The following is a 25,123-nucleotide window of genomic DNA, read 5'->3' as shown; positions in this document are numbered from 1 at the left end:
ACGCATCGTAAGGGTTTATGACAAAAGAGTCTTTTTTATCATAAACCCTTACGATGCGTGTGCTGCAGGCACGTATTTTGGCATGACGCATGATGCACATAGGTGCACATGACACGCCAAACACATATTTTGACATGACGAGCCACACACATTTCTCACTTCCTAAAAACGGCCCCGAGCTGCGGTCCTGCGGGTTCAACTAATACTTTTAATACCCCTGTCTGTTTGTCCGAACTAGAATCTACTTGGGTTTCTCTTCCTTTTTGTTCCCTTTCAAAAACAAAATATTTCCTCTGTTAGATTCATCTGATAGTTTATTAGTTTTTTTATAATTTTGTAAAGCACACACAGACCAAAAACCTTTATTAGTTAAAACCTCTTGTAGATGTTTTTAAGTAAATAATGTTACTATACCCTAACACAGCCCTCACACATACCTGTTGGCATTATTATGGCGCGTTCACACGCTTGAACATTTTGAGGTTACTTGCTTCATTCGCGCATGAAATTCTAGTCATTCGAGACATTCAAGTGGAAATTTGCGTCATGGGAGGGGTTTCTGCGACTCCGCGGAGACTCCGCTCGCTTCCTGTAATCATGTCACTACTACAGCAAGGTTAACGCGGCACGGAAATCCGCTGAAGTTCGGATCTTTTAAATTGCGCGTTTCCCCGCCAACACTCGCGCCAACCGTGCCGCAGGATGCCTAATTACGTCTTTTCATTGAGTTAACATGTAAATCATCTGCGCTTGCCGCATCTACGGCGTCTGGTCTGACCCCGGCATTACATCTGTAACACACAGACAGACAAACGAAAAAGTCCTGTACAGATCGGAGTGAAAGGTGCAAAGTGACTCTTCACTTGTTAGGACATACGCATAATGGCCCTCCAAATATAGCCAAACCCCTAGTTTAGCTTTTTTATTAAGTGCGCACACACTCGCGTAATAAAAAAGTATGTATTTTAATAAAATATGTGGTTTGGGGGACTGCGCGGTGTTGCTTATCTCAGGTTTTCTTTTGTGGTTTGTCAATTTGTGGACACGCAGAGAATCTGGTGTATGAATTTAATATTGTGGCCCTGGGTTTATTGTGTTGTGGCGGTGTGCCAATGTGTGCACATGCGTCTTATAAGACTCAAAAGATACCCCATCATAGTTATTAAGATGCCGTCTCACAGACCCTGACAGAGAAAGCCCTTAATCTCTTCACTGCCGTTGCTTAATGCATTTCTTATTCCCCGAACCCTCTGTGCAAACAAAAACAGTACATTAAAAACAAAATCGACCATTTAATTTCAAAGATCAGGTTTTGGATGAAAGTCTGTGTCGCTTAGATCTGATACCAGACCCTGCATTTCATTACCGGCCTTTGTAAATAATGCATTATCTTTCAGTAACCATATCTCATTGGGGCTCTGACAGGTACTGAATTAATCATAATTCTGCCACAAGCTAATGATGAGAGACCATTTAACCCCTCTCCAATCCCAAAACTCTGAAGTGTGTTATGTTTATGACATCATACACACTAGGTTAATATCAGGCTGGCTGGTACTACATGTAACTTATATCTCTGAGAAGTAGTCTCGCATGACTGAAATAACTGCTCGGAGGTATTGCAAACATGGCCGCCGAGTGACACGACTTTGGTATTAGCTGATGTACAGCACCTTATAAGTATACTAGCTGAAAAATCAAAAATAAGAAAGATAAACTCTACAAAAACTAGTACAAAAACTCTACAAAAACCTTAGAGGAAAGGAGTAGACTTGCAAGCATGTTAGTCATGTAAGTGCTTAATAATCAGTTGTTTTGGCATTCATTCTCACTGTTTTGGACAAAACACAGGAACCACATTTTTTTTAATAAACTTTAGACCTTGGATTGTAAGTGCAACCTTTTAGTAACCAGTCAAGTTTGTGCCTGAAGGACACACTTGTTGTCACAGCTTTGGTTTGATTAGTTGGCAAGGCTACACCAGGTCCACCCTCTCGCCCCACGTGTTACGTTGTCCAGACAACCTTTCCAGCATTTCCCGTGTAGGCCTCAAATGTAATTACAGCTGGGTATCTTCTTTTTCTCCCACACAATGCGACTGTCAGATGGTCCAGCGCTCCCTGTTGCAGCACAGAAGAAGCCCAGCCATGTGTTTATCTCAGCGGGTGCATAGAGCGTCCTGTTCCAGGGTTCCACCCATCCACTGGGGCTCTTCTCTTTCCAAGAGTCTTTGTTTGTGTCTGTATGATTAGTGGGAGGATGCTTGATACCCCAACGGTGGGTTAAATAGATACATTATGCAAATTTGTCTATAATGTTGTTTGCCTTCCATGGACCAACAGAAAGCGGCCATGGCAATAGTATCAGGGAACTAGAAGCGAATAAATCAGTGTAAGGGCTTTTAACAGCTAGCTTGTGTTGGCAAGGATGAAGGATTGCAGGTGTTTAAAGAAATATTTCCATATTTAAACTTTATCTTCAAATGTAACTGCCTTTGCTTTAAATTGCATTGTTTTGTTGCAAAAGATGTAATTTTAAAGAATATTCTATATACTCTTAATATCATATAATTAAAGTGAATGGAGGCTGGAGCTGTCAGGCTTGTAAATGACAAAATATAACTTAAAATATAAAGTTCATATTAAGTATCAATAGTCACTGCGACTCATTTGTTATACATGCTATCTTAGGGTGGTCGTTATAATGGGTTCAACTTTCACCCCCTTAATGTGTTAGGATATCAATAAAAACACACTGTGCAAAATTTTGAATTGTTCCTACAATATCTAGAGGTTGCTCAAAGCCTTTAAATATTTCCGAAATCACATATTTTTGCCAAAACTGTACCATTTAAAAATGCACAACTTGCTTTTTGGAGGGTAACTTTGTTCAAGTTATTTCAGTCTCTTCTGATCCTAGTAACCATATAGTGGACTTGCTTCGTGTTGCTTCAGCCATTGTCTTAGTGTATATTGTCTATTGTGCTTCAAGCACTTTGAAAGACATATCATAACTAAAACAAGAGTTTTAATTGCATGGAGCATGCTCAAATAAGTCCATTGCTGCCATAAGTATATATTATTAAACAATTATACATTCTAGCAAAAAGTATCACATAATACGCAAATGTGTTACACTTCAAAGGTCTTAAGCAACCTCTAAATATGAATTAATATTAAAAAAAGAGCCCAATATTTTATTTATTTATTCAAACATATTGGTGGGGTGAGAGCATGAACTTTTAAAAAGTTTAAAAATAAGGACCACCCTAATGCTATCTGAAGCAAAAGTTTTATTTTAGCAATTTTTATATTTACATAATGCTTTTGGTAGACACTTTAAAGGGATAGTATAGTGAAAACTGAAAATGAACCCATGATTTACTCACCCTCAAGCCATCCGAGATGTATATCATCTTTCAGACAAACTCAGAGATATATAAGAAAATGTCTTGGCTCTTCCAAGATTCATAATAGTAGGTGCTATGGATTTTGAAGCCCAGAAACGTTCATCCATCCTTCACAGAGGTAATCCACACGGCTCCAGTGGGTTAATAAAGGGCTTCTGAGGGTAATCAATGTGATTTTTGTAATAAAAATATCCATATTTGAAGTAGGGCTGCAACTAACGATTATTTTCATAATCGATTAATCGGGCGATTATTTTTCAATCAATCGACTAATATAAATATTTACTTAATAAGATGTTTTCATGTATTATAGCTAAATAAGACTCTAAATTAGGGTATTCACGTGTAGAGGTGTACTTTTAAAAGTGCAAAAGTCACACACTACTACAGAGTTTTACTAATATTATATTTTTGATTTAGATATTTTAAAGGTGCAGTATGTAATTTTTAGAAGGATCTCTTGACAGAAATGCAAAACAATATAAAAAACTATATTATCAGGGGTGTATAAAGACCTTTTTACAATGAACTGTTATGTGTTTATTGTCTTAGAATGAGACATTTTTATCTACATACACCGAGGGTCCCCTTACATGAAAGTCGCCATTTTGGGCCACCATATTTCTACAGAAGCCCTTAATGGACAAACTTTTTTAGTAAGTTGTCTCAGTTGATGACATGTTTTTCCGGTGGCAGCTACTGTAGTTTCTCTATGCGTTTCAAAAGCGAGGGGTAAGCAGTGGACTGAGCCATTGGTTGCAATTTGCAACCTCACCACTAGATGCCACTAAAATTTACACACTGCACCTTTAAGCCTTAAATAAAAAAGTTTGTGCAGCTTTTAAATAGTAAAACATCTTTAAATGTCAAAATATCAATTAACAAAATTACTCAAGTCTTTAGGGATGTGCTGAGAATTTTGACACAGATTAATAAACTAATTTTTATCTTCAGCTTTAGACCTTAATTAAGGTATTAAGATTATTTGTTATTAACAAAATAAATAAACCATAACCATTATGATATGAAAGTGGCATTGTTACAGTAATAATAACCTGGCTGGATTTCCCCCTTACTTTAAAACAGATGCTTGTGCTTCATTACTATTTTTAGGAAAACCCAACAACAATTAAACAAATACAAAGTCAATTATATTAGGACGTAGCGTACGATGCATAGTGGCGTAGTGACGATGTTTTAAGAAAACATACATACAAGTACCCAGATGCGGATATTAGTGCAGTCCAAGCACACTCACTTGATGTGTATTCTTGCATTACTGCAGCATCAACAAAACTCTGAGCTTTAAAGGAGCGATAGAGTTACCATTAAATATCGAATCCATTAAGCATGTATGTTATCATTGTGTGTATAGGATAATCTGCGGTGTCAGGATATGTAAGCACTTTGCTTGTTTAAATAGATCTTATTTTATTAAGCTCCTGTGTACCAGACTTAGTAACTTATTGTTTTACACTAATGCCTTATAGTAATAGGTGGAGGCCAGGTGAGAAATGCGTTAGATCCTGTTTTAAAGTCAGGATCACACAACAAAAACAAGTTGGACTGCATTATTGTTCACGTAAGCCTATTGTATTTATTGCCATAAGTATTTGAGATATGTAATGCTATTATGCTACTCTTTAAAAATATTTCATTTAAAAAATGTTCTTGCAGTAAACTTCTTGATTACTATTACATTAAAGGACACATATTATGTCAATTTTACAAGATATAATATAAGTCTCAGGTGTGCCTAGAAGACCCCACTGATCATTGGTTATAACATGTTCAAAATTCCCTTATTTTGGTGGGATCTATGTATGTTTAAATGCAAATGAGCTACTGCTCCTCACTCCCTTACAAACAGTAAGCACTTTTTGTTTAAATAGATCTATATTCTGTTAATACAGTCTGAGATAATAGTATATTTAGCCACATTAGCAATACAGTGTGCTAACAAACACATTTCGAAAAGTTTTTGGCTAAAATGATCCAGTCAGTCAGTGACTGTGGGCGGGGCTTAATCAATATGATGTCACATTATCAAAAGAGTCAAAACAGTATGTCTTTTTAGACTGCTTTAGTTAAATGAGGATTAAAAATTAAGCAGGGGGTGGATTTTTTTTTCGTTGTAGGGTTGTTGTTTTTACACAATGCCAATAAACATTTTTGTCCAAACCCCATAATATTGGCCCTTTAAGCAAGTAACCCCTGTGCTATTTCTAAAAGCAGTTGTTCTGTAAGCAATTTTTTTATTATAAACACTCACCTCCCTATAGGAATCAGTGCCACTAACTTCTGTTGTCTGCCACATTTATTCAGTTTACAGGCGCAGAAGCTGCCAAATCTAACTGGGGGGAGGCAAAGAAAAATTGCTTGGTTTGTATGGCTAGAGAAGCTCATTTAAATACCTCCTGGTTGTAAAATGTGCCAAATCAGTGTGGCAATGTCCACATGTGCTTTGAAATTTGGGAACGAAAGAAAAGATGTACCGTCTTCAGGTACCAGCAGTCACATGATGATGGGTTTGGAAACTTGGATGGTTTAACATTTGCACATTTTGGCACGTTTTGATGGTCCATACTAATGAATTACAAAGTATTCCAGGAGATACTGGAGTGATGGAAGTTAAAATTTACAGCTAAATATCTCTGACACATTTACTCTTTCCCCGCCATTGACGAGGTAACTCGTCAATTAATAGAAAACGCTTCCATGCCAATGATGAGTTTTTCCGGCAATCCGAATTCCCACAATTATCAACCAGGTGGCGCTCTTACCCAACTTATAAAACCCAAAAGTATTCCCTTACACCAGCCGCGGTAGAGGCGTGAAGCGCGAGTGATTTCAATGTTAAGGCAATGTGAAGACGCGTTGACGTGCGTCTGGAGGTCTCACAGCGCGGATGATGCGTTTGGCGCGGCCCGGAAGACGCGATTCCGCCTCTTTCGCGCTTGTAGTTTGTGCGAAAGGTGCGAATTGAGTGCCTGGCACGGTACGCGTGAATGGTGCTTTTTGTGCATTTTGCATTTGATGCAGATTTGCGGCTGACACCCGAGTTGAAAAATTTGAACTTTGGCAGAATTTTGCGCCACGTTAATCAATCAGGAGCCTGCTTGCTGCTGTGACGGCAACATCAACATCAGTCATCTTGCAAACAGACAACCGCATAGCACTTCCCCCTCCCACAAGAAGCGGATTTTGCCTCTGACGCGCGTCAAATTCTTGCTTTTTGCGCGTGTCTACTTCGCTCTAGATGCGTGAATGCATTCAAACTGTTCAAGTGGCAAACTAGGCGCGGAAGACGCGATTTTGACGCCTGAAACGCGGTTGGTGTAAACGCAGCATTAGGACCAACAGTTCAAACTCTGTGTATGTTTTGAGGATCGCTCTAAATCTGGTCTCCAAAAGTCCTTCACAAAAATGCAATTATCTCAGCTTTTTGCTCAAAATTTTGTATTCTTGAAGAAACCTACCCATATTTGAGAAAAAAACAAAACGAAAGCAGTTATTCGTGTACAATTTTGCATGTAATGTTCAACATCATTTGACTCCAATACACTTAAGGATGAGTAACTTTCAGATTTATGTTAAAAAACAACAAAGATAGCGATTATAAAGTTAGAAGTTACATATTGCAGCTTTAAAATAAGCTAAAACCAAAACTGAGTAACAATGCAAAACTAGTGTAACTTCTGAGAAATGTCACTGAGAAGGTACCTTATAAAAAGGTCCTAATATGGACCAATTAGGTACAGAAATGTACCTTTGAGGTATCAATATGTACCTTAGAGGTACTTATTTGCACCCTTTAGGTACAAAGGTGTACTTTTTGAAAAAGTACCACCCCGGTGACAGCCTTTGTACTTTTTTCTGACAGTGTAGGCAACAGATTAGAGCTTTCCATTAGCCGGAGGGATTTAGGCCCAGATGGTCTCTTGAAAGAAGCTTTGCTGGTGCTGTTGTTGTGTTTTGGCTCATATCATGAATCCATTCAAGACAGAATGACAGGTGGAAGAGAGGAAAACATCAATGAACTTCTCATCAACATCTGAAATGGTTTGGGCTCAAATCACAAATGTTTTGGTGATGGTTGCAGTTTGGTTTGTATGTTAGACTGCAGTTATTGCTGTTGCATCAGTGTGCACATGTTGCCTCAGTGCTGATCACGTGATGTACCGCAGGATTCCCGTAGGACCCCCCTCCCGCTGTTTATCTTTCCCCGACGCCGATACTGCAGCATGTGTGTTTACCACAAGACACACCACAATTCACTCCGCTGTAGCTTTTTGCTTAATTGATGGAACAGAAGTCTCCCAGCAGCTGGAGTCTGAATTGGCACCAGATATTACGTGCCGTGAGTTGTTTGCCCCAGGTGTAGCTGTCCCAGTGCAGTTGTGTTTTGTTTGCACCATGTTGTCGTCACCAGAGCGGGGTGGAAGATAAGCAAGTGCATGCATATGTAGGACTTAACATTTGGAGTCAAGATCGAAAGCTGAAAAATGTAATTACAGCGCTTGCCTACAATTTGCCAGTGTGAAAAGGGTGAGCCTGTTAACAGAGTCGTGGCTTTTGGCCGTCATGCTAAGTTAAATCCCTGCGGCGCAGCTGTACAGAGCGACAAGTCATGGCATGGGCTCATCCCACATCCCGCAACAGCTCTCGCTCCCAGGCCGCTAGTGAAAGTGAAGCTATTTCTGATTCATTAAAAGTGCAACTGTCTGACACCTCCAGAGTCAGTATGATCGCAGGTGTTACACGAACATGTTTGACATCTAAGTCAATGGCCCTGTTTGGAACGTAATTGATTTTGTATGGGGATGTGATGTCATTGAATGTTTTCCCTAAATTGCCGTTGCTATACAAAACGATATACAACATTTTTAATGACAACAAGCGTTTTTGCAAGCATAATTGTGAATAAATTTCTCATGCTGCATGCAAACTGCCAGCAACTTTGTCGGTGTGTGTTGCACATCTTTTTAAATGAGGTATGTGGAGGCGTTTCTAATTCTGGTAACAACTATGAACAAATGATTAATCGTCCTCGCACTAAATGACGAAAGACAGATGCTGCTTCACTCTTATTGTTAGTCGCTCCCGAAAGTTGCTTGTCATTTGCATAAAGTTAATCTTTTCTTAACTTTGTCGAATAGGTGACATGCCCATTTCCTGTCTCCTATACAGTGTTAAGAGTAGGGAGGAGGACTTTTAGGAGGCCTAACGCCGGGTTCACACCAGTTGCGAGTTTAAAGATTTGCGCGAGTAGATTACATATAAAGTCAATGCAAAGACGCGATCAGACGCGTCCTTGCGTGGGGCGATGTGAATGATGTGATATGGATGGCGGGTTTGCAGTGAAAACACGCGCTATTCGCCTCAAACGCATCTTCGCCCAAGTTGACAGGAAGTTGAATCCCGCAAGTAAAAGTTTGTTTTTGCATATAAAATATTTAGTTTGTCTTCATCTTGTCATTTTCTTTGTATAGAATAAACATTTTTTACCGAAATTAGTCAAAATTTATTTTATTGCGTTTTGGAACCAAACTCTTTATATACATAATAATTTATCACAATACACACACAAATATATTATGCAAACATAAACTTTTATTTTGTATGCGATTAATCACGATGAATCTTTTGACAGCCCTAACAAATAAATATTAATTAACTCATTCACCGCCATTGACGAGTTATCTCGTCATTTGAGTTCATATTTAACTAATAAATATGCCTTTCTGGACGAATTTCAAAGTGAAAGTGAAACTTTTATCCACCAGATGGCGCCAAAACGAATTTAATTTTTAAAGATTTAATGATTTATTTTAACTGCCTTTATGTTTGATAGTCATTCTGAGTCTGATCTCTAACATAAATTTCTTTACAAAAACGCAATTTTTTAAGCTTTATGCTTAAAATGTTGTATTTTTGAAGAGAAATATCCATATTTCAGTGGTTAAATTAAGTAGAAAAAGTAAATATATAATGAAACGTTTTTTCCCCATTTTGTTTGTTTGTTTGTTTGTTTATTGTTTGTTTGAAAGCAGAGGGTGTGTTCTTTAATTTGATATAATTTGTATGTTTATATATTTATAGAAAATAATTTTTCCTGCAAGGAATTTTGTGAAAATTTTGTTAAAATCACAAAAATGCAGGTGGGCAACTTTTCTCAAAAAGGCTGGCGGTGAATGAGTTAAATGAGTAAAATAAAAGAATTTATTTATGTATGTATCTATTTATTTGTAATAAAATAGCAAAAAATAGACCTATAAATTAAAAGTAAACATGTATAATATTAAGCAGTTTTTGAAAGCGCTCTTATTTAGTTTTTCTTAAAAAGTGTTATTGGTGGTGTTATTTCTCTGATTGGAGTGAATCACAGCTCTGTGCAGTTTAGATGATAGTACTTGTTATTTCATCAGTCGATTCCTGTCTCCACTGCACAATTATCTCAAAGACGCTGTCAGCACCACAGCACAGTGAGAGCTTAATGTGAAAGCTTGATGCATAATTCTGATTCGTTACGAGCGTTTATTTTAGCGTGTTGATATTGCATATAGAGATATCACATGGGCAGCTCTCCAACATATTCCATTAGTTAACTTGAATTTGAGACTTTTTTTATTCAGTTAAATATAACATTTGTGTTACACGCAAATGTTTTTTGTGGCTACTGTGATAATGTCAATTGATAAGGTCATTCTTTGATTTGGAAAATAGTGGTTGTGAGTCATGTCCAACGTTTCTGTTTTGTGGCCCACTTGAGCAGGTAGAGCGTAAATGAAAACCAGGAAGGGTTTGAATTCTTCTACAGCTTTGAACACAAACACTAAGTACTTTGTGTATCAGTTTTCAAAAGGTGAGACTTGCCTTAGCAAGTATTTATTCTTTGGCTGGAAGCATGTGGATACTTTACTTTTTTATCAGATTGGGCAGATGATAAAAGTTCAAAAATGTGTAGACCTTTACAGTGAAGGCACCTAAGCATATCTGTAGACCAGAATGTCATTGATATCAGTTTTTTATCAATTGTTTTTACGTTCACACCACCGCAGACTTGAGCTTCCAAAGAAGCTCAGGCCACCTGGTCAAGGACGCTTGTCAAAAGGTGCGGGGAAGCTTGTTGACGCTTTGGCCGCTCTAAAGTCTGTTTTCTCTGAACTAATGTTTTGGTAGGAACGAAAGTTTAAATCGTATGTTTTTCCGGAATTAGCCAGCGAAGGATGTCTAAGCTATATTCCGATTGGTTGCTGGTGTTTTGCTGCTGCTTGCCGCTGAACCGCGTCTTAGCTCATTACCATAACGTTGAGCTTCTTTCAACTTCCTGATTGATGCTATGGTCGCTCAAAACGCTGATTTCCGGTAACTTTGAAAGCTCAAGTCTGGGGTGGTGTGAACGTACAAGAAGAAAAAAAGTGTGTTTAGAGAGGAGGCAGTTCTTGATTTACTCACAGAAAAAAGATCACACTGATTTGGTGCAAAATCTCATTCTCTCTCTTACATGCATAGACACTTACTCTTATTCATTGGCAGTTGAATACAGTAGGCCTGCTTGAGTCTATTTATTTTTCCATGGTTATGTGGAATGCTGTGTGTCCCAGACCAGAGATTCACAGAAAGCCGGGAGGCCCCGCTGGTGCATAGAGGGAACATGGTAAACCACCTCCTAATGTGGGTCATTATGGCTTCTTAGTGGACCAACACAGGTTTATTACCATACTCTTAAACAGCTTAACTTAATTGGCTGACATCACTTGTTTCTTAAAGCTTTTAATTTTTTGAGGTCGTTTAAGTTACTGCACTTAGGTTGGCAAGTGCCTCACACGACTCTGTATAGAGCAGGTGTTTTCAAACCTGTCTTGGAGGACCACTAATACTGCACATTTGCATGTTTCCCTTTTGTGACACACCTCATTCAGTTACCTTACACACCCTGTTCAGGTCTTGCAGTCTCTACTAATGAGCTGAAGATTTAAACCAGGTGTGTCTAAAGAGGGAGACGTGCAAATTGTGCAGTAATTGTGGTCCTCCAGGGCAGGTTTGAAAAGCCCTGGTATAGAGCAGCTCTTAGACAGCATCATTCATCTTTATCGATATATGATTGGTTCTTTTAACTGGAAGGCGGGACTTCCATTGCCAGAGTGACTATTGGAGCTATGCCCCAATTCAAAGGCTTTGACCTTCGAAGGACGTATTCTAAGACCGATTGCGCCACAGTAGCATGACTGAAGGCTAGTAATACTGTGCCAATTCGAAGGATGCTTAAAATTAAGCCTTAAAATGCATCATTGCACGCCTGTAACGGCTTAATATTTTGAAATAAACATTTAAAACCTTTATTAAAAATGTGTGTATTTAGCAGAAAAAGTTTCTTGTCACTGCTTTAGTATTATAAGTTATGTTTTGTATTAATATTATTCTGTGTATGTTGCATATATTTCTAAGGTTAATTAATAACCTAATATACTGTTAAAAGTTTAATCTTCGTTAATGTGTCATATTTTCTAAAATAAATTAATATTTTTCTGCTTCCATATTTATTTGAATAAGTCAGAAACGTCTCCGCTGTGTAAACGCATACAGCAGGTGACGCAAATTACGGATTCTTTGAAGGCTAGACTCTCTCATTTTAGTTCTCTCATTTTTAGTCACCTTAAAAGACCGAGTGCTCACCTTCTGAGGACGCATCCTTAGAAGGTCACAGCCTTTGAATTGGGACACAGCTATTGAGCGTTGCATTGTCCCCTTCATAGTAATATGAGTGCTAAGTCTTGTAAGTCTTGTTCAGGTGTCACCTTGAGATGTTTTTTAAACACTATTGAAGGATTTCCCATCCATTCTAGGCCTTTATTGACTGCTTTTTCCTAGTTATTCAGTCCAAATCAACCATTTCAAAAATACTTATTTCATAAAATTTGAGGTTTTCAATGAAATTAAAGGTCACGTTCTTTCTGATCCCATTTTTAAACCCGTTACGTATTTCTGAAGGAGAGACTTTATAGAACAAGGAAGACATCAGCCCGTTTTGAGGATAGTAAAAACAGCGCTAAACAGATAAGTAAATTGTGTGAAAAATACAGTGTTTTTTTTACATGTGAAACATGAACACATGTTATATTGCACACTGTAAACACAATCAAAGCTTCAAAAACACAGAAAGAACAGGAGCTTTAATGACAAAGTCATGACAAAATGATATATTTTGTAGGGGTGTCATTTCAACAACAATCGATTCTGCGATGCAACGCAATGAGCGAATGCCTGATTCAGCATCGATGCAGCAAAGTGCCATAATCGAGTATGTCACTGTTTATTTCCTGGCCTCGAGTGGACAATAAAAACGGACTCTTTTCCATGGAAAGCAAACATATGGGCACATTTCGGATTCTACGAAGTTAATGGGAAACTAGACAAGACTTACGCTCTGTGTAAAATTCTCGTCTCAGGTATATAATTGTCATTGTCTTAAAGCTGCTAAGCTTCCGTTTTTGTTGAGAATAGTTGCACTTGACTTTACTACTTGACTGATGAAAAATTTGCCTTGTTGTGTACAGTAGAATTCTGATCGCAAATCGAATTGAATTGAATCGTTAACTGGGTGATTCTCACGAAACCATTGAAACACCACGGCACTAATGATTTTAGCTTTAAAATGTGTAATATAGTAACATTAAAAAGCATCAGAATTAACACAATACTGTGTTCTACCTTGCACAATGTGTGATTTCAACATAAGAATTTATAATTGGAAATTTTATCTCATTTTCTGCTGAAATTCTCATTACCGCAATGTGTCCGGCTGTGTTTGAACATGCGTTATGTTGTAATTTAATCAAATTAACACAAAAAAATAAATAAATTGATGTTTTGCCAGACTACTTTAGATGACAGAAAAAATATTTACTGAATATTCATGTATAATAAAAATGAAGAAAAATTAGGAAAATGATGTGTCCATGACTGATGTTCTCATCCTCCACAACACTTTTTGAGAACAGTTTACGCACACAGAATACAGAATTTTAATAAAGTTTGATTTTGAGTGAGCAAGCACATGGACCAGTTACTTCAAGATGGCTACCAGGTAAGATCATTTTTTTACAGTTAATTTGAAATATTGTCTTGTCAGAATGCTTACACGACATTTTGATTATCATTACCGCAACAGATGCTTATTAAATGTTAATTTAATTAATAGAAGCATAATACTTTGATTTTAAATGCATGTGCAGAATCTCCAAATTATGTTCTTTCAGGTTTGTCATGTCATTTTGAAAATATGTCAGTGTTGATGTTTTCTGACTGTTGCGGTAATGAGATTTTTTAGGAAAAAACACAAAAAGTGTTAAATGATAAGTAAAAGTTTTTAAATTAATGTTCCCATTTACTCCAGACTTTGTTTTTCAATGTCTGGTGGGAAAAAAAGTAAATTTAAGCAATTTTTACATTTTCATGCTTGACATTTTTAAAACCAAGTTTTTGTGAGAATCACCCATCTGGTGAATCGTAATTGAATTGAATTGTGAGGGCAAAGCCAATGCACACCCCTAATATTTTGTCCATAAAAATGATGATAATAATTTATAATATAAAAAGCAAACCCCTTTTAAAGTTTTTTAAAAGCACAAAAGCAAATATTTCAGTCTAACTACAGTTTTAAAAGTGCAATTTATAATGGTTTTTAAAAATACACTTTTAAAAGTGTATTTATGAAGATTTTTTATCATGTTAAAATATTTTTTGTTAGTAAATATTTCTATTTAGTGTAATGTTGTTTCTAAATGAAAGCAATAAAACACCAAGCGGAGTGGAATTGCAGTAGTTGTGGTTTAATAATAGTTCCTCTGGAGTTCACAGAAGGGTTTGTTTGTTTGTTTTATTTATCACACTTTGTGTTGGAGATTGTGAGTAATTTGTGGATCTGTTATATTTTATATTAGATATTTGAAGCTCATTATAAGAAGCTTGTTTATGCGGTGTCATAGTATGTTGTCCCAACTGTCAGCTCAGGAAGTCTGTTTGCTGGCTAACTTACAAGAGTGCAATGGTGCCAACTGTTATGAATGCATTAGTGTGACATACAGTGAGATTCTATTTGCTGGTATTCTTCAGGTTTATGGGATGTGTCTGATCATTTTAGGAGGAGGGTAACAAGTGTGAGCCTTGATGTAGAGGTGATGAATTCCTTTTCTAGTCTTGATAACCATGCTGTGCCCTTGAAGACTTATTTTTTGTCAGAAAGAACGGAAAGTTTGATTCCAAGGAAAAACAGATACAAAGATACAAATGTACTTTAAATGCACTGTAAGTCAGTTTGAATAAAAGCATCTGTCAAATGAATGAATGTAAATGCAAGGACAGAGTTAAAACTACTGCAACACAATTGCCAACAACCCTGGATTGTGGTGATGATTTTTGATGGGATGCTTTCCTGTGAGATGTTTCTCTGACGTTAAAGCTGTGATGTGGAGGCTGTTATTTGTTTTATCTTTACTTGTTTGCACAAGCCTGGAGCTTTTTCAAGGTCGGTTCATGTCGCTCTGCGAAGATTAGAAAAATAAGTGCACTCAATGGACCTAATGCAATAGATTGGGACAAATTTAGACCAAGGGTATTCTGTTGAAAGCCGTACATGTTGCTATGGTTTCCATGTTTATCTAGGGATGGTCTACAGCTAACACTGATTCAACATCATCCACTGCAGCGAACACATTGGCTACATCTACATTACCCCATCAAACCCATAAAGAGGCGTAGGTTACATGTAAAACAAGGAATGGATTTGGAAAGGCCATGATGCTCAGAGCAAACAAGAGACAATACTTAATGCTGTCATGTTATTCCTACTTCATTATAGTCATTGATAAAATGTATTTTTACATTGCATTACATTTATGCATTTGACAGATGCTTTTATTTATTATGCACACCAAACACAAATTTAATGATTTGCGTGAGTATATTACATACAAAGTCAATGCAAAGACCCAAATAGACGCAAGTTTGTACTAGGCGATGCGAATGACACAAATTGGGCAGCGTGATTGCCACGAACATGCTCTGTTCACCTCAAACGCGTCTTCCACGCAAGTTGAAAAAATTCAACTTGATGAAAAATTTGCCTGGACAAAGGTTAAATCCAGCAAGTAATATTGAGCAAGGGACGTGATGCCGCAAACATGCACTATTCACCTGCTGCGTACACACCAGAGTCGAATTTAACTATTTGCGCGAGTAGATTACATACGAAGTCAATGCAAAAAGATTTGATCAAGAGCTATTTTGCGTAAATTGAAAATATTCAACTTAAGCAGAAAATTGGCATGACACAAAGCCAGACTAGAGCAAGGAACACAATGCTTCACGTTTGGTGTGTATGCAGCATTACAAAGCATACAAGCTATACATTTTATTATCAGTATGTGTGTTTCCTTGAATTCAAACCCATGACCCTTGAGATGCTAATGCAATGCTTTACCAGCTGAGCTACAGGTATACGGTACATTATCACTACGCTCGCTAATGCGGTTTAATCTTAGCCCATGTAATCTGCTGCGTATGTTGTCCACCGATTTTTCTGTGTTTTCTCCTGCTTTTATTAATGTAAAGCTGCTTTGAAACAATTAAACAATTAAAGGCAGGATCAGCAGGAATTATCTTAAAAACTTTTTTACAAATTTGTCTTTATATACAAATACATAATTAAAATGTAAGTACTCTGAAAAAGAGAGGACAAAAGTCAAGTGTCTGTAGACCGTTCACGACTGTTTTAAACACAGCTCATTATTTCCATTCGGGACGAAACAAATGATTGGCTTGCGCGACTATCACTCTCTCTCGCGACCATGGCACCACCCCTGTTGCTATGGGATCTGCCCACACATGCGCACACCCGATTGATTTGAACGTGCACGAGGCACTCTAGGAAGAGCAAAAGTATGGCAGAGAAAGAGCATTCAGAACTCACAGTACCTGCATATGCAGTCAGCGAAGGCAAACAAGGCAAAAAAAGGAATAAACGAAGAAATCAAACGAGAGTAAATATCGTGTGGCTTTTCCTCGAGTCGACGATGCGGTAGCGGTATTGTCTCCGGTGTGTAGTCCTCATCAGAGTGAATAATGCTTTCATCACAAAAACTCTTACATGCAAAACACTAGCTTAATAGTGAGTACTAAAAGCCATCCTATTTATTTATATTCATAGTGATAAAGTTAGGTGTATTATTACATGTGATTGTGACATGATGTTACTACATGCACCGCGTTCCTTCCTCTCCGCTCGTCTGAGGTAAATGCTTCTCCCAGCAGAGCCGGTCAGCGTCGCGCGTTCATGTGTTTTGGGGGCGTGGCTTTAAATGAAACCCAGAAGGGAGGGGGTGGAGTAAATGGAAAAATGAGCTGTGTTTAAAACATTGGTGAGAGGTCTACAGACACTCGATTTTTATACTCTCTTTTTCAGAGTACTTACATTTTTCTTATGTATTGGTATATATAGACAGTTTAAACAAATTTGTAAAAAGTTTTTTTTTAGATCATTCCTGCCTATAGACGGTTTCATCTGACGCACGTGATACATGGCTGGATCCGAACCTTACTTCCGGTTTCGTTTTTTTAATGGTCTGACTAGTTGCTAAACTGATCTCTTGAACAAATGCCTCGTCGAAAATAACAAATATTTTGGTTTCCTAGGTATTCTATGTGTTGTTGTTTTGCTTGTTATATAAATAAACTACGTTTAAAGTACTTTGTTGTTATTTATTATTAGCGGAGTTTACCGGAAGTTATGTGCGTACCGCGACAGCCGCTTGTTTATGTTGTTACTGCTAAAACCGTCTATACTGCCTTTAAATGAAACAATTTAATTAAATAAATTTGAATAAAAAATTAATTAAACACACACAGCTTATTTATCAACAAATATATCCAATTAAGCTTTTTTTGCAGTTAGTTTGGTAGCTAGATCAATATTGTTGTTATCCCTAATGAAAATTAACCATGGTTTTATTAAAGTAAAAGTGAAGTAACAATTGATTCTCTTTTGTAGAGGCAAGATTTTAACAATGGTAGCAATGGTTTAACTATAGTAATTATGTTTTTTTTTTACATTTTTGCCTCTATTTGGACAGGAAAGTATTCGAGTAAGGATTCAAACTTGGGTCGCTGAATGTGCAATATAACATATTAATCATAATTTAAATCTATTTAAATCTATTTAATCTAATTAATAATATTTTATATAATGTATCCAAATGTTACATATAAATGTATGCTGTTATGCATGTTTGTACATTATTTACCCCTTTATATTTAAGCAGTATGCTGGGTAAAATTATATATTTTAATGTTATTTATAGTGGTGTAATTACTTCCCATGTTTTGTTAAGAAGCAGTTTTATCTAATGCATTCCTGTCTGTTAGCACAGCGTGTACAGGTTTTTAAACTGCTATACTCATCATTGTTTACTGCAGTGGGGAGGAAAGATCGTCTGTCTACAGTATTACATTGTTCCCATGCCGTACACTTAGTCATTCATAACTGTAGCTGCTCTATGTGACCAGAGGCTCTTGTTCAGCACTAACATGTTCAACCCAAACTACTTTCAAAAAAACATCACAGTCAGAAATCCTGACCTGCTGTGAGGAATGGACCAAAAGAGTTCTGTGCTATTGAATCGAGTTGTGGCAGCAAATATACGTCACTGATTCTTGTTAGTACATCGTCTAGACTCTAATGTGTTTTCTTTCATGTAGGTAATGAGTGATTTGTTTTTTTTAGGAAGAGGTTTCAAAGCTAAATATATTTTTCAGTGTTTGTAGTTTAAAAGTCTGGTGGATGTTCAGCACTCCACAAATAATGGAGCTGTTTTTATGTTTGATTTCAGTGAAAACCACCTCAGAAGAATGTGATTTGGTTCCTCCATCTCTGCTTGGTCATTGATAAAACATGAATAAATCCAGTAGACTTTTATTGATGGAGGGATGTGAGCTACATGTAGCGAACACAATACCATAGAAATTTGAGGTTGGACACATCTGACTTCTGCCAGAAGGCAACCACCCATAAACACCCTGTCAATGACTACGTTTACATGTACACCAATAATGCGAGTATAGACTTAATCGCAGTAAGATGTTTACATGACTTGAGCTTACCTTTTCACTCATGCAGTTTTTATTTTCGAATTATTGGCTAATGATTGTGCTTATTATTCACACATAGCCCAATGCAGAGCACAAATGATGAACTCACATATACTTAATGTAATTGTGTTAAATGACAAACACGTTCTTATGGATGTATTTCATGACAGAAATATTATGACAGTGCCTGTAACGGTTTTATACGCTGCTGTTGGATATTTAAGCTATTTCTGGATGAAGGCAGACTGCTGACAGTGAGTCGGGTTGACAGAGTTCAAGAAAAACTTTTTTTATGTCAAGTTTAAAGCGAATTTGTGCTTTGTTAAAGCTTTTACGTGGCCGCATCCCGCTGTTAAAAACGGTGTCTGCCACCTGCTTTAATACGATTACACTTGCTGTGATTATGCTCTTAATCGCATTATTTTTATTAAAGTATTGCCCACTCGCGGTGAAGCGCATCCGCGCTATTCTCCGAGATGCACTTGACAGCCTTTTGTGCAGCGAATTATTATTATTATTATTATTATTATTATTATTATTATTATTATTATTATTTTGATGACCTAGTTAAGGCGGTAGGCAGTAAATCCTAGCAATTGCATACTACAGCAGCATCCTTAAATCCGTTCAGAAGACTTTAGTCACTGCAAAGTCATAGCGTTTTTTTTTTCTTTCAAAAAAAAGCAAAAACATGTAGGGATGCACCGATATGGAAATTTTGGCCGATACCGATAACTCTTTATATTTGGGGGCCGATAACCGATATATATTAGGCAGATAAATGAAAGACGATAAAATATGAATATTTATCGGCCTATATATATATATATATATATATATATATATATATATATATATATATATATATATATTTATATATATATATATATATAGGCCGATAAATATTCATATTATTTTCGCAATGAAAAACTCCCAGACCTTTTTTGTCTTTGCGCTAGACTAGCATACTCTTCTTAAGCCCGCAACACGTGTTATCTTCATGCTATGTCACAGAAAGCACCAATCAAAACTTCACATGGCCAGCAATGAGCAAATGAAGTGGTTCAACAAACCAAAATAATCCATCATTTATCGTCTTTCATTTATCTGCCTAATTTTGCTATCAGACCGATAACCGATAATATTAAAAATAAGCAGTTATTGGCCGATAACGATATGTCGGCCGATATATCGTGCATCCCTAAAAACAAGGTTATTGTAGGTCTCTTGTTCCTTCAGGATGTTATGGGGGGAATTTTTTTTAAATTTTAATGCGCCCCGATTTTTACATAATGCCATAGTGCATCTTAAAAGCTCCTCTTGAATTTCTAAGGTTTATTTTTTCCTGGCACCAGACGGTAAACAAGACAACCATCTGATTAAATCTGTATTTAATTCTGGCATTATTAGTCTCTATGGGGTGATTTATTTATTTTTTCAGTGCACCACAGTTCTGTAAATCTGCTTTCTCTCTTTCTTTACAGAGGAAATCAAGGCAGAATCAGAAAATTTAAGGTAAGTTGTTTCTTTATTCCATACCTCATGCATTGAGATATTTAACATTTATTTCAAGTTCCCATTTATTATTGCCATGCCTGATGCTTGTAATGCAGTGCTGACATTTTCCAGAGGCCAACCACACGCAGTCCCTTTGTGCTCTTGCCCTCGATGTGATTAGTGTGTATTCATTGCTGATGGAAAATGCCTCTCTCGACCTTGTTGTTAAATAGCTTGGAGACCTCGCTGTGTGTCCAAGACACAAGAATGAGACGTTCTGTGCACAGGGCCGTTCTCTCCGCAGGGCCACAGCAGCCCATTCTCAATCCCGTCTCTCAGCCCTTCATCTCGTACGGCTCCCCAGGCAGCATCCATCCATTCACCTTTTGCAACCACTAATTCACACCTCACCTGTTTCCCTCCAGCTGTCTTGCTTTGTGTCTGTTCTTGTATGCTTTTGATATTTCCCTCTTTTGTTGTTTCTCTCTGTTTGTTGACCTTTGTCCGGTACTCTCTCTCTTTTTCTCGCTCACCCTGGCAAAATCCGGTCTCTATGCATCTGACGTGTAGTTTTCACGATATGTTACTTCAACATTTCCCGTTAGATGACATTCAGCAGGTCAGGGTATCTTTCTCAGATGTCTTGGTGATGTCCTGTACATGTGCTTACTGGATACAATCTTCAAAGGAAGATTGGGTTTGTTATGGTAAGAGAGTTTAAGCTGAGCAAGAGTCGTGTGAGGTAATCTCTAGACTCCAAGGAGCTCCAGGCTTTTCCCTCATAGTCTTGCCACAGCTCAATTTGTGTCAATTAAAAGTAAAAGCTGGCTAATCCCTCCACAGACAGATTAATGAGATTGAATGAAGGAAATGTGAGGAGCGTAGAGGAGGGAAATTGAGCCAATGGGAAGAGCTTTATTGTACTGTAGCCGACTTCCACCGAGTAAACCTGTGATGAGTCAGCTGCCTAAGACTTTACTGACATAGTGGTACTGCATGGCTGCATCTCAATTCTTACTAAGTATATTAACGGTTTCAGAGGATGCACGTGCGTTGTTGCAGTAACGCGTCTGGGCGGAACTTAAAGGAATAGTCAATTTTCTTAAAAGAAAAATCCAGATAATTTACTCACCACCATGTCATCCAAAATGTTGATGTCTTTCTTTGTTCAGTCGAGAAGAAATTATGCTCCCGTAGGCTCATGGGATAGAAAGTGTCAATCGGATGCTTACTAAAAATCTCGGTTGAAGCAGTTTACCATTTTTCTCACATACTGTTTTTTGCATACGGACATTTCGGACATACTAGTCATTTAGCATACTGGTTTTCGTCTACTATATAGTATGGAAATCGGCATTTTTTTGGTGCTGGGAACTATTTGTCGGACTAACTAAAACTGGTAACCTGTGTCTTTTTAAAGGATCTATTTGAAACGTTTGCAAACTTAAGAATCATATAAAATAGAAAAGGTTTATATATATATATTGCTGTATTGATTACCATTGGCAAAATAGTTTGTAGCAAAACCATAGTTATCTTGTGCTTAAAGAAACAGTATGTATTTGTGGCCAAAACTGGTATTGCAATTTAAAACTAGTCATTTGTTTTAGGCTTACCGGTAGACATTTATATACTGCTTTGGCAGGTTCAGCCTCGGCTGTAGGGCAAGGGATTTTGGGTAGTGGTAGTCCAGAAAACATGTTTGAATGCAAATGTAAGAAATTCAACTCAATACGATTAAGGCACGTGTGTGACATACTATTTTTAACTGAATGTGATTCAGTATACTGTTATACATCAATCCTTATCTTGTTTGCATACAGTATAGTATGGAAATAGGTTGCAGCCACTGATATATATAAATGACTGGATTGCGCATAGAACGCTTGACGTAACTGCGTGAGGTGAAGCCAGCGCAGAGTTCGAGCCGCCATCTTGGTATACCCAACCGGCAGAGAGCGTCATTGACTTCCATTCAAAATCATGATCAAAATTTACCCCCTTTACAGCGTATCAGTTACATTAGGTTAATTTTTAGGATATGTGTACATTAATTATTTGTTAATTCTGGTGTTATTTGCAATGTTTATGTTTTAATCGGGCAGGATAATGGATTTATAAAAAACCGTTAAGGTGAGTGTGTCTGTTGCATTTGTTAATGACACGGGTATAAATAAAGTTTTGTTTGACATTCAGCTACACTGTGACGGTCGGCGTTATTTCTCTAAATAAGTGTTTAGGTACCTTGTAAGTTTAGATAACATAATTACAAAACTAGCAAATTATTGCATGCACGTATGGTACAAAGCATGATTATTTATTTAGATTTCAGAATGAGCACGTTTATTGTCATTAATACTAAATATGCTGCGGTCTGTCTGCTGATCTGATACTGTAATAAAGATGAATGTATAATAACTGTTTAAAACGCAAAATGTACAACTTTCAGTAAATAACTATTTACATGCTTTGGACGTTTGTGTTGTAATAGTGTACAGGGTAACTTCACATATAAAAAAGAAGACGAGTAAAGTGATGTTTTATCATTAAAATCTGATAACGTCCATTGATTTAATAGAACGTTTGGGTATACCAACATGGCGGCGCGGTGGCTTCACAAGTGTGACGTCATGCGCAATCCAGTCATTTATATAGATCAGTGGTTGCAGCTGATGTTTATCTTCCACTCCTTTACTTCCCATCCACTCTTAGTCTGTCCCTCCAGTGCACTGTTTTACTCTTCATCACACTCTCCACCATCACTCCCCCCCAACTCATGTGTCCCACTGCTCTCATCAGCTCGACTCACTGAAAAAAATCGTAAAGCTTCTAGCTCAGTCACAGCAGTCCCAGCAGACAGCCTGACCTGGCTCATCTCCAGCTCTGTTGATGCCGGTCTTTTCCTCTGATGTACTGGCTTGATATAAAGTGAGAAATTGCAGTCTAGGTCACATCCACTGCAGCGAGGCTCTTTAAAAAAGGCTTGAGGGCTTCCTCCATTACTCAGATGTAAAAGTATATGGGTCCTGCATTTAGTGGTGCACAACAAGTATTTTCCTGCTAGAAGTTCAGATTTTTCACCTGTACTGGAAAGATTTCCAATAGCTGGAAATAACAAATCTCTAATGTAATGCTTGGATATGAATTCAGTGCTTCCACAATATTTATATTGCCTTGGGGCTTATTGCATCAATATTACTTATATGATTTTGACAGCTTTAAATTCATAAACACTTTTCCTGGAAAATGATTTTTTTCTTTTACAACTTCCACAAATCATTTCGTATGTCTTCTTACAGTGATACAAGGTCATCCTGGATTTCTTTAGCCCTGTAGATTATATCTTGATCTCATTTATACAAAAACACAATTCACATTGATGATGCATATTGTTTTGCAGCCCACCAGCTGGGGATAACAAGTCGAGCTCCAGTACTTTACCACCAATCAAATCCAAGACCAGCTTCGTCGAAGCAGACAAGTACTTTCTACCGTTCGAGTTAGCATGTCAGTCCAAATGTCCTCGCATCGTCATCACCTCTTTAGACTGTTTACAGGTCAGTGTATCACAGTGCTGTTGTCAGTATGCTTCTCGTGAGATTTGTGAGATCTGACCTGCCACTTTTATGCTTTTGCAGAAACTCATAGCATATGGTCACCTGACAGGCAGCGCGCCAGACAACACTATCCCAGGAAAGAAGCTCATCGACAGGATCATCGAGACGATATGCGGCTGTTTCCAGGGACCACAGACGGATGAGGGCGTCCAATTGCAAATTATAAAGGTCAGCCTTAGGTTTAATGGGATGTTTTGTGAGCACATAAGCTTCGAATGTGATCCAGTATTGTTTGTTTAAAGGGGACATATCATGAAAATCTGACTTTTTTCATGTTTAAGTGGTATAATTGGGTCCCCAGTGCTTTTATCAACCTAAAAAATGTGAAAAAGATCAACCCAGTAACTTATTTTGTTAAAGCATGTGGAAAAAATAGGAAATTTGCACCCTCCCTTGTGATGTCAGAAGGGGTTAATACCGCCCCTTAATCTGCACTATCCATCCACGCCACTGCCATTTAGTACAGAGATCAGATCATTTGCATGTTAAATGACACACCCAAAACAACACATTTTTGCACACACCTACAAAGTGAAAATTTTAACTTGCTAAAATAAATTATCTATATAATATTTTGAGCTAAAACTTCACATATGTACTCTGGGGACACCAAATATTTATTTGACATCTTAAAGACGTGTGAAATGTCTCTTTTTAAAGGTGGTCAGAGAACAATGTTGTAAAACAACATCCCTTATAGATTTAACAAATATATTATATTTTATACAAATAAATTATATATATATTTCTCCCTTGTTGTTTGCAAAAATATTTATAAATTAGGGATCAAAAATATGCATTCGGCTAGTAGTTAATTTTAAAAATAACATTTATTTAAATGCAATTAAACAAAATACAATGTCTAAATATTAAAAAGATGCTTATTTTTCAGTCAAAACAAAACATGCTGTAGACTTTCTGATATTGTAGCCAAACCCATGGTTAATACAGGAAGGGAAAATAGAGTAGTTATGAAGACAGCAGTTATCAGGTCAGTCATATTTTTGCTAATTAATTATGATGAAAATTAATGATTAAAAGAAATTTTTTGTTAAAATCTTTTAAATGTATTTATATAAACAAACATTTTGTTTTAAAGCGGAGATGCTATTAAAATGTTTACCATAATAGTTTTTTCAACACAAGATCATAAAACCAGTCTGAAACTTAATGGCCATATAAAACCATGTTTAGTTTTACACTGTCAGTAAAACCAAATATATTGCAAATATATTGTGAGTATTGGGTATTTCTCTTCTATTATAAGGCAAATTAAAATGTAGGCCTAGAATGTCTTAAAGGTACATTGTGTAACTTTTAGAAGGATCTCTTGACAGAAATGCATTATAATATAATATAACTATATTATCAGTGGTGTATAAAGACCTTACATAATGAACTGTATTGTTTTTATTACCTGAGAGAATGAGCCATTTTTATCTACATATACCGC

The 25,123-nt window shown here is 37.0% G+C and overlaps 1 protein-coding gene across 3 annotated transcripts in view; it reads left to right on the top strand.

Annotated features, from left to right (window-relative positions):
- Positions 1 to 25,123, top strand: part of arfgef1 (ADP-ribosylation factor guanine nucleotide-exchange factor 1 (brefeldin A-inhibited)) — a 73,824-nt gene that overhangs the window by 6,140 nt on the left and 42,561 nt on the right. For all 3 annotated transcript variants that reach the window (XM_055182727.2, XM_055182726.2, XM_055182728.2), the window contains exons 2-4: positions 20,041 to 20,071; positions 23,454 to 23,610; positions 23,692 to 23,838. In XM_055182727.2, the coding sequence (XP_055038702.1) occupies positions 20,041 to 20,071; positions 23,454 to 23,610; positions 23,692 to 23,838 (335 nt within the window). The remainder of the gene's footprint in view (positions 1 to 20,040; positions 20,072 to 23,453; positions 23,611 to 23,691; positions 23,839 to 25,123) is intronic.

This window comes from Misgurnus anguillicaudatus, chromosome 25 (assembly GCF_027580225.2).
Source record: "Misgurnus anguillicaudatus chromosome 25, ASM2758022v2, whole genome shotgun sequence".
Lineage (NCBI taxonomy): Eukaryota > Metazoa > Chordata > Actinopteri > Cypriniformes > Cobitidae > Misgurnus > Misgurnus anguillicaudatus.
This window is presented reverse-complemented; position numbering and strand designations above follow the sequence as displayed.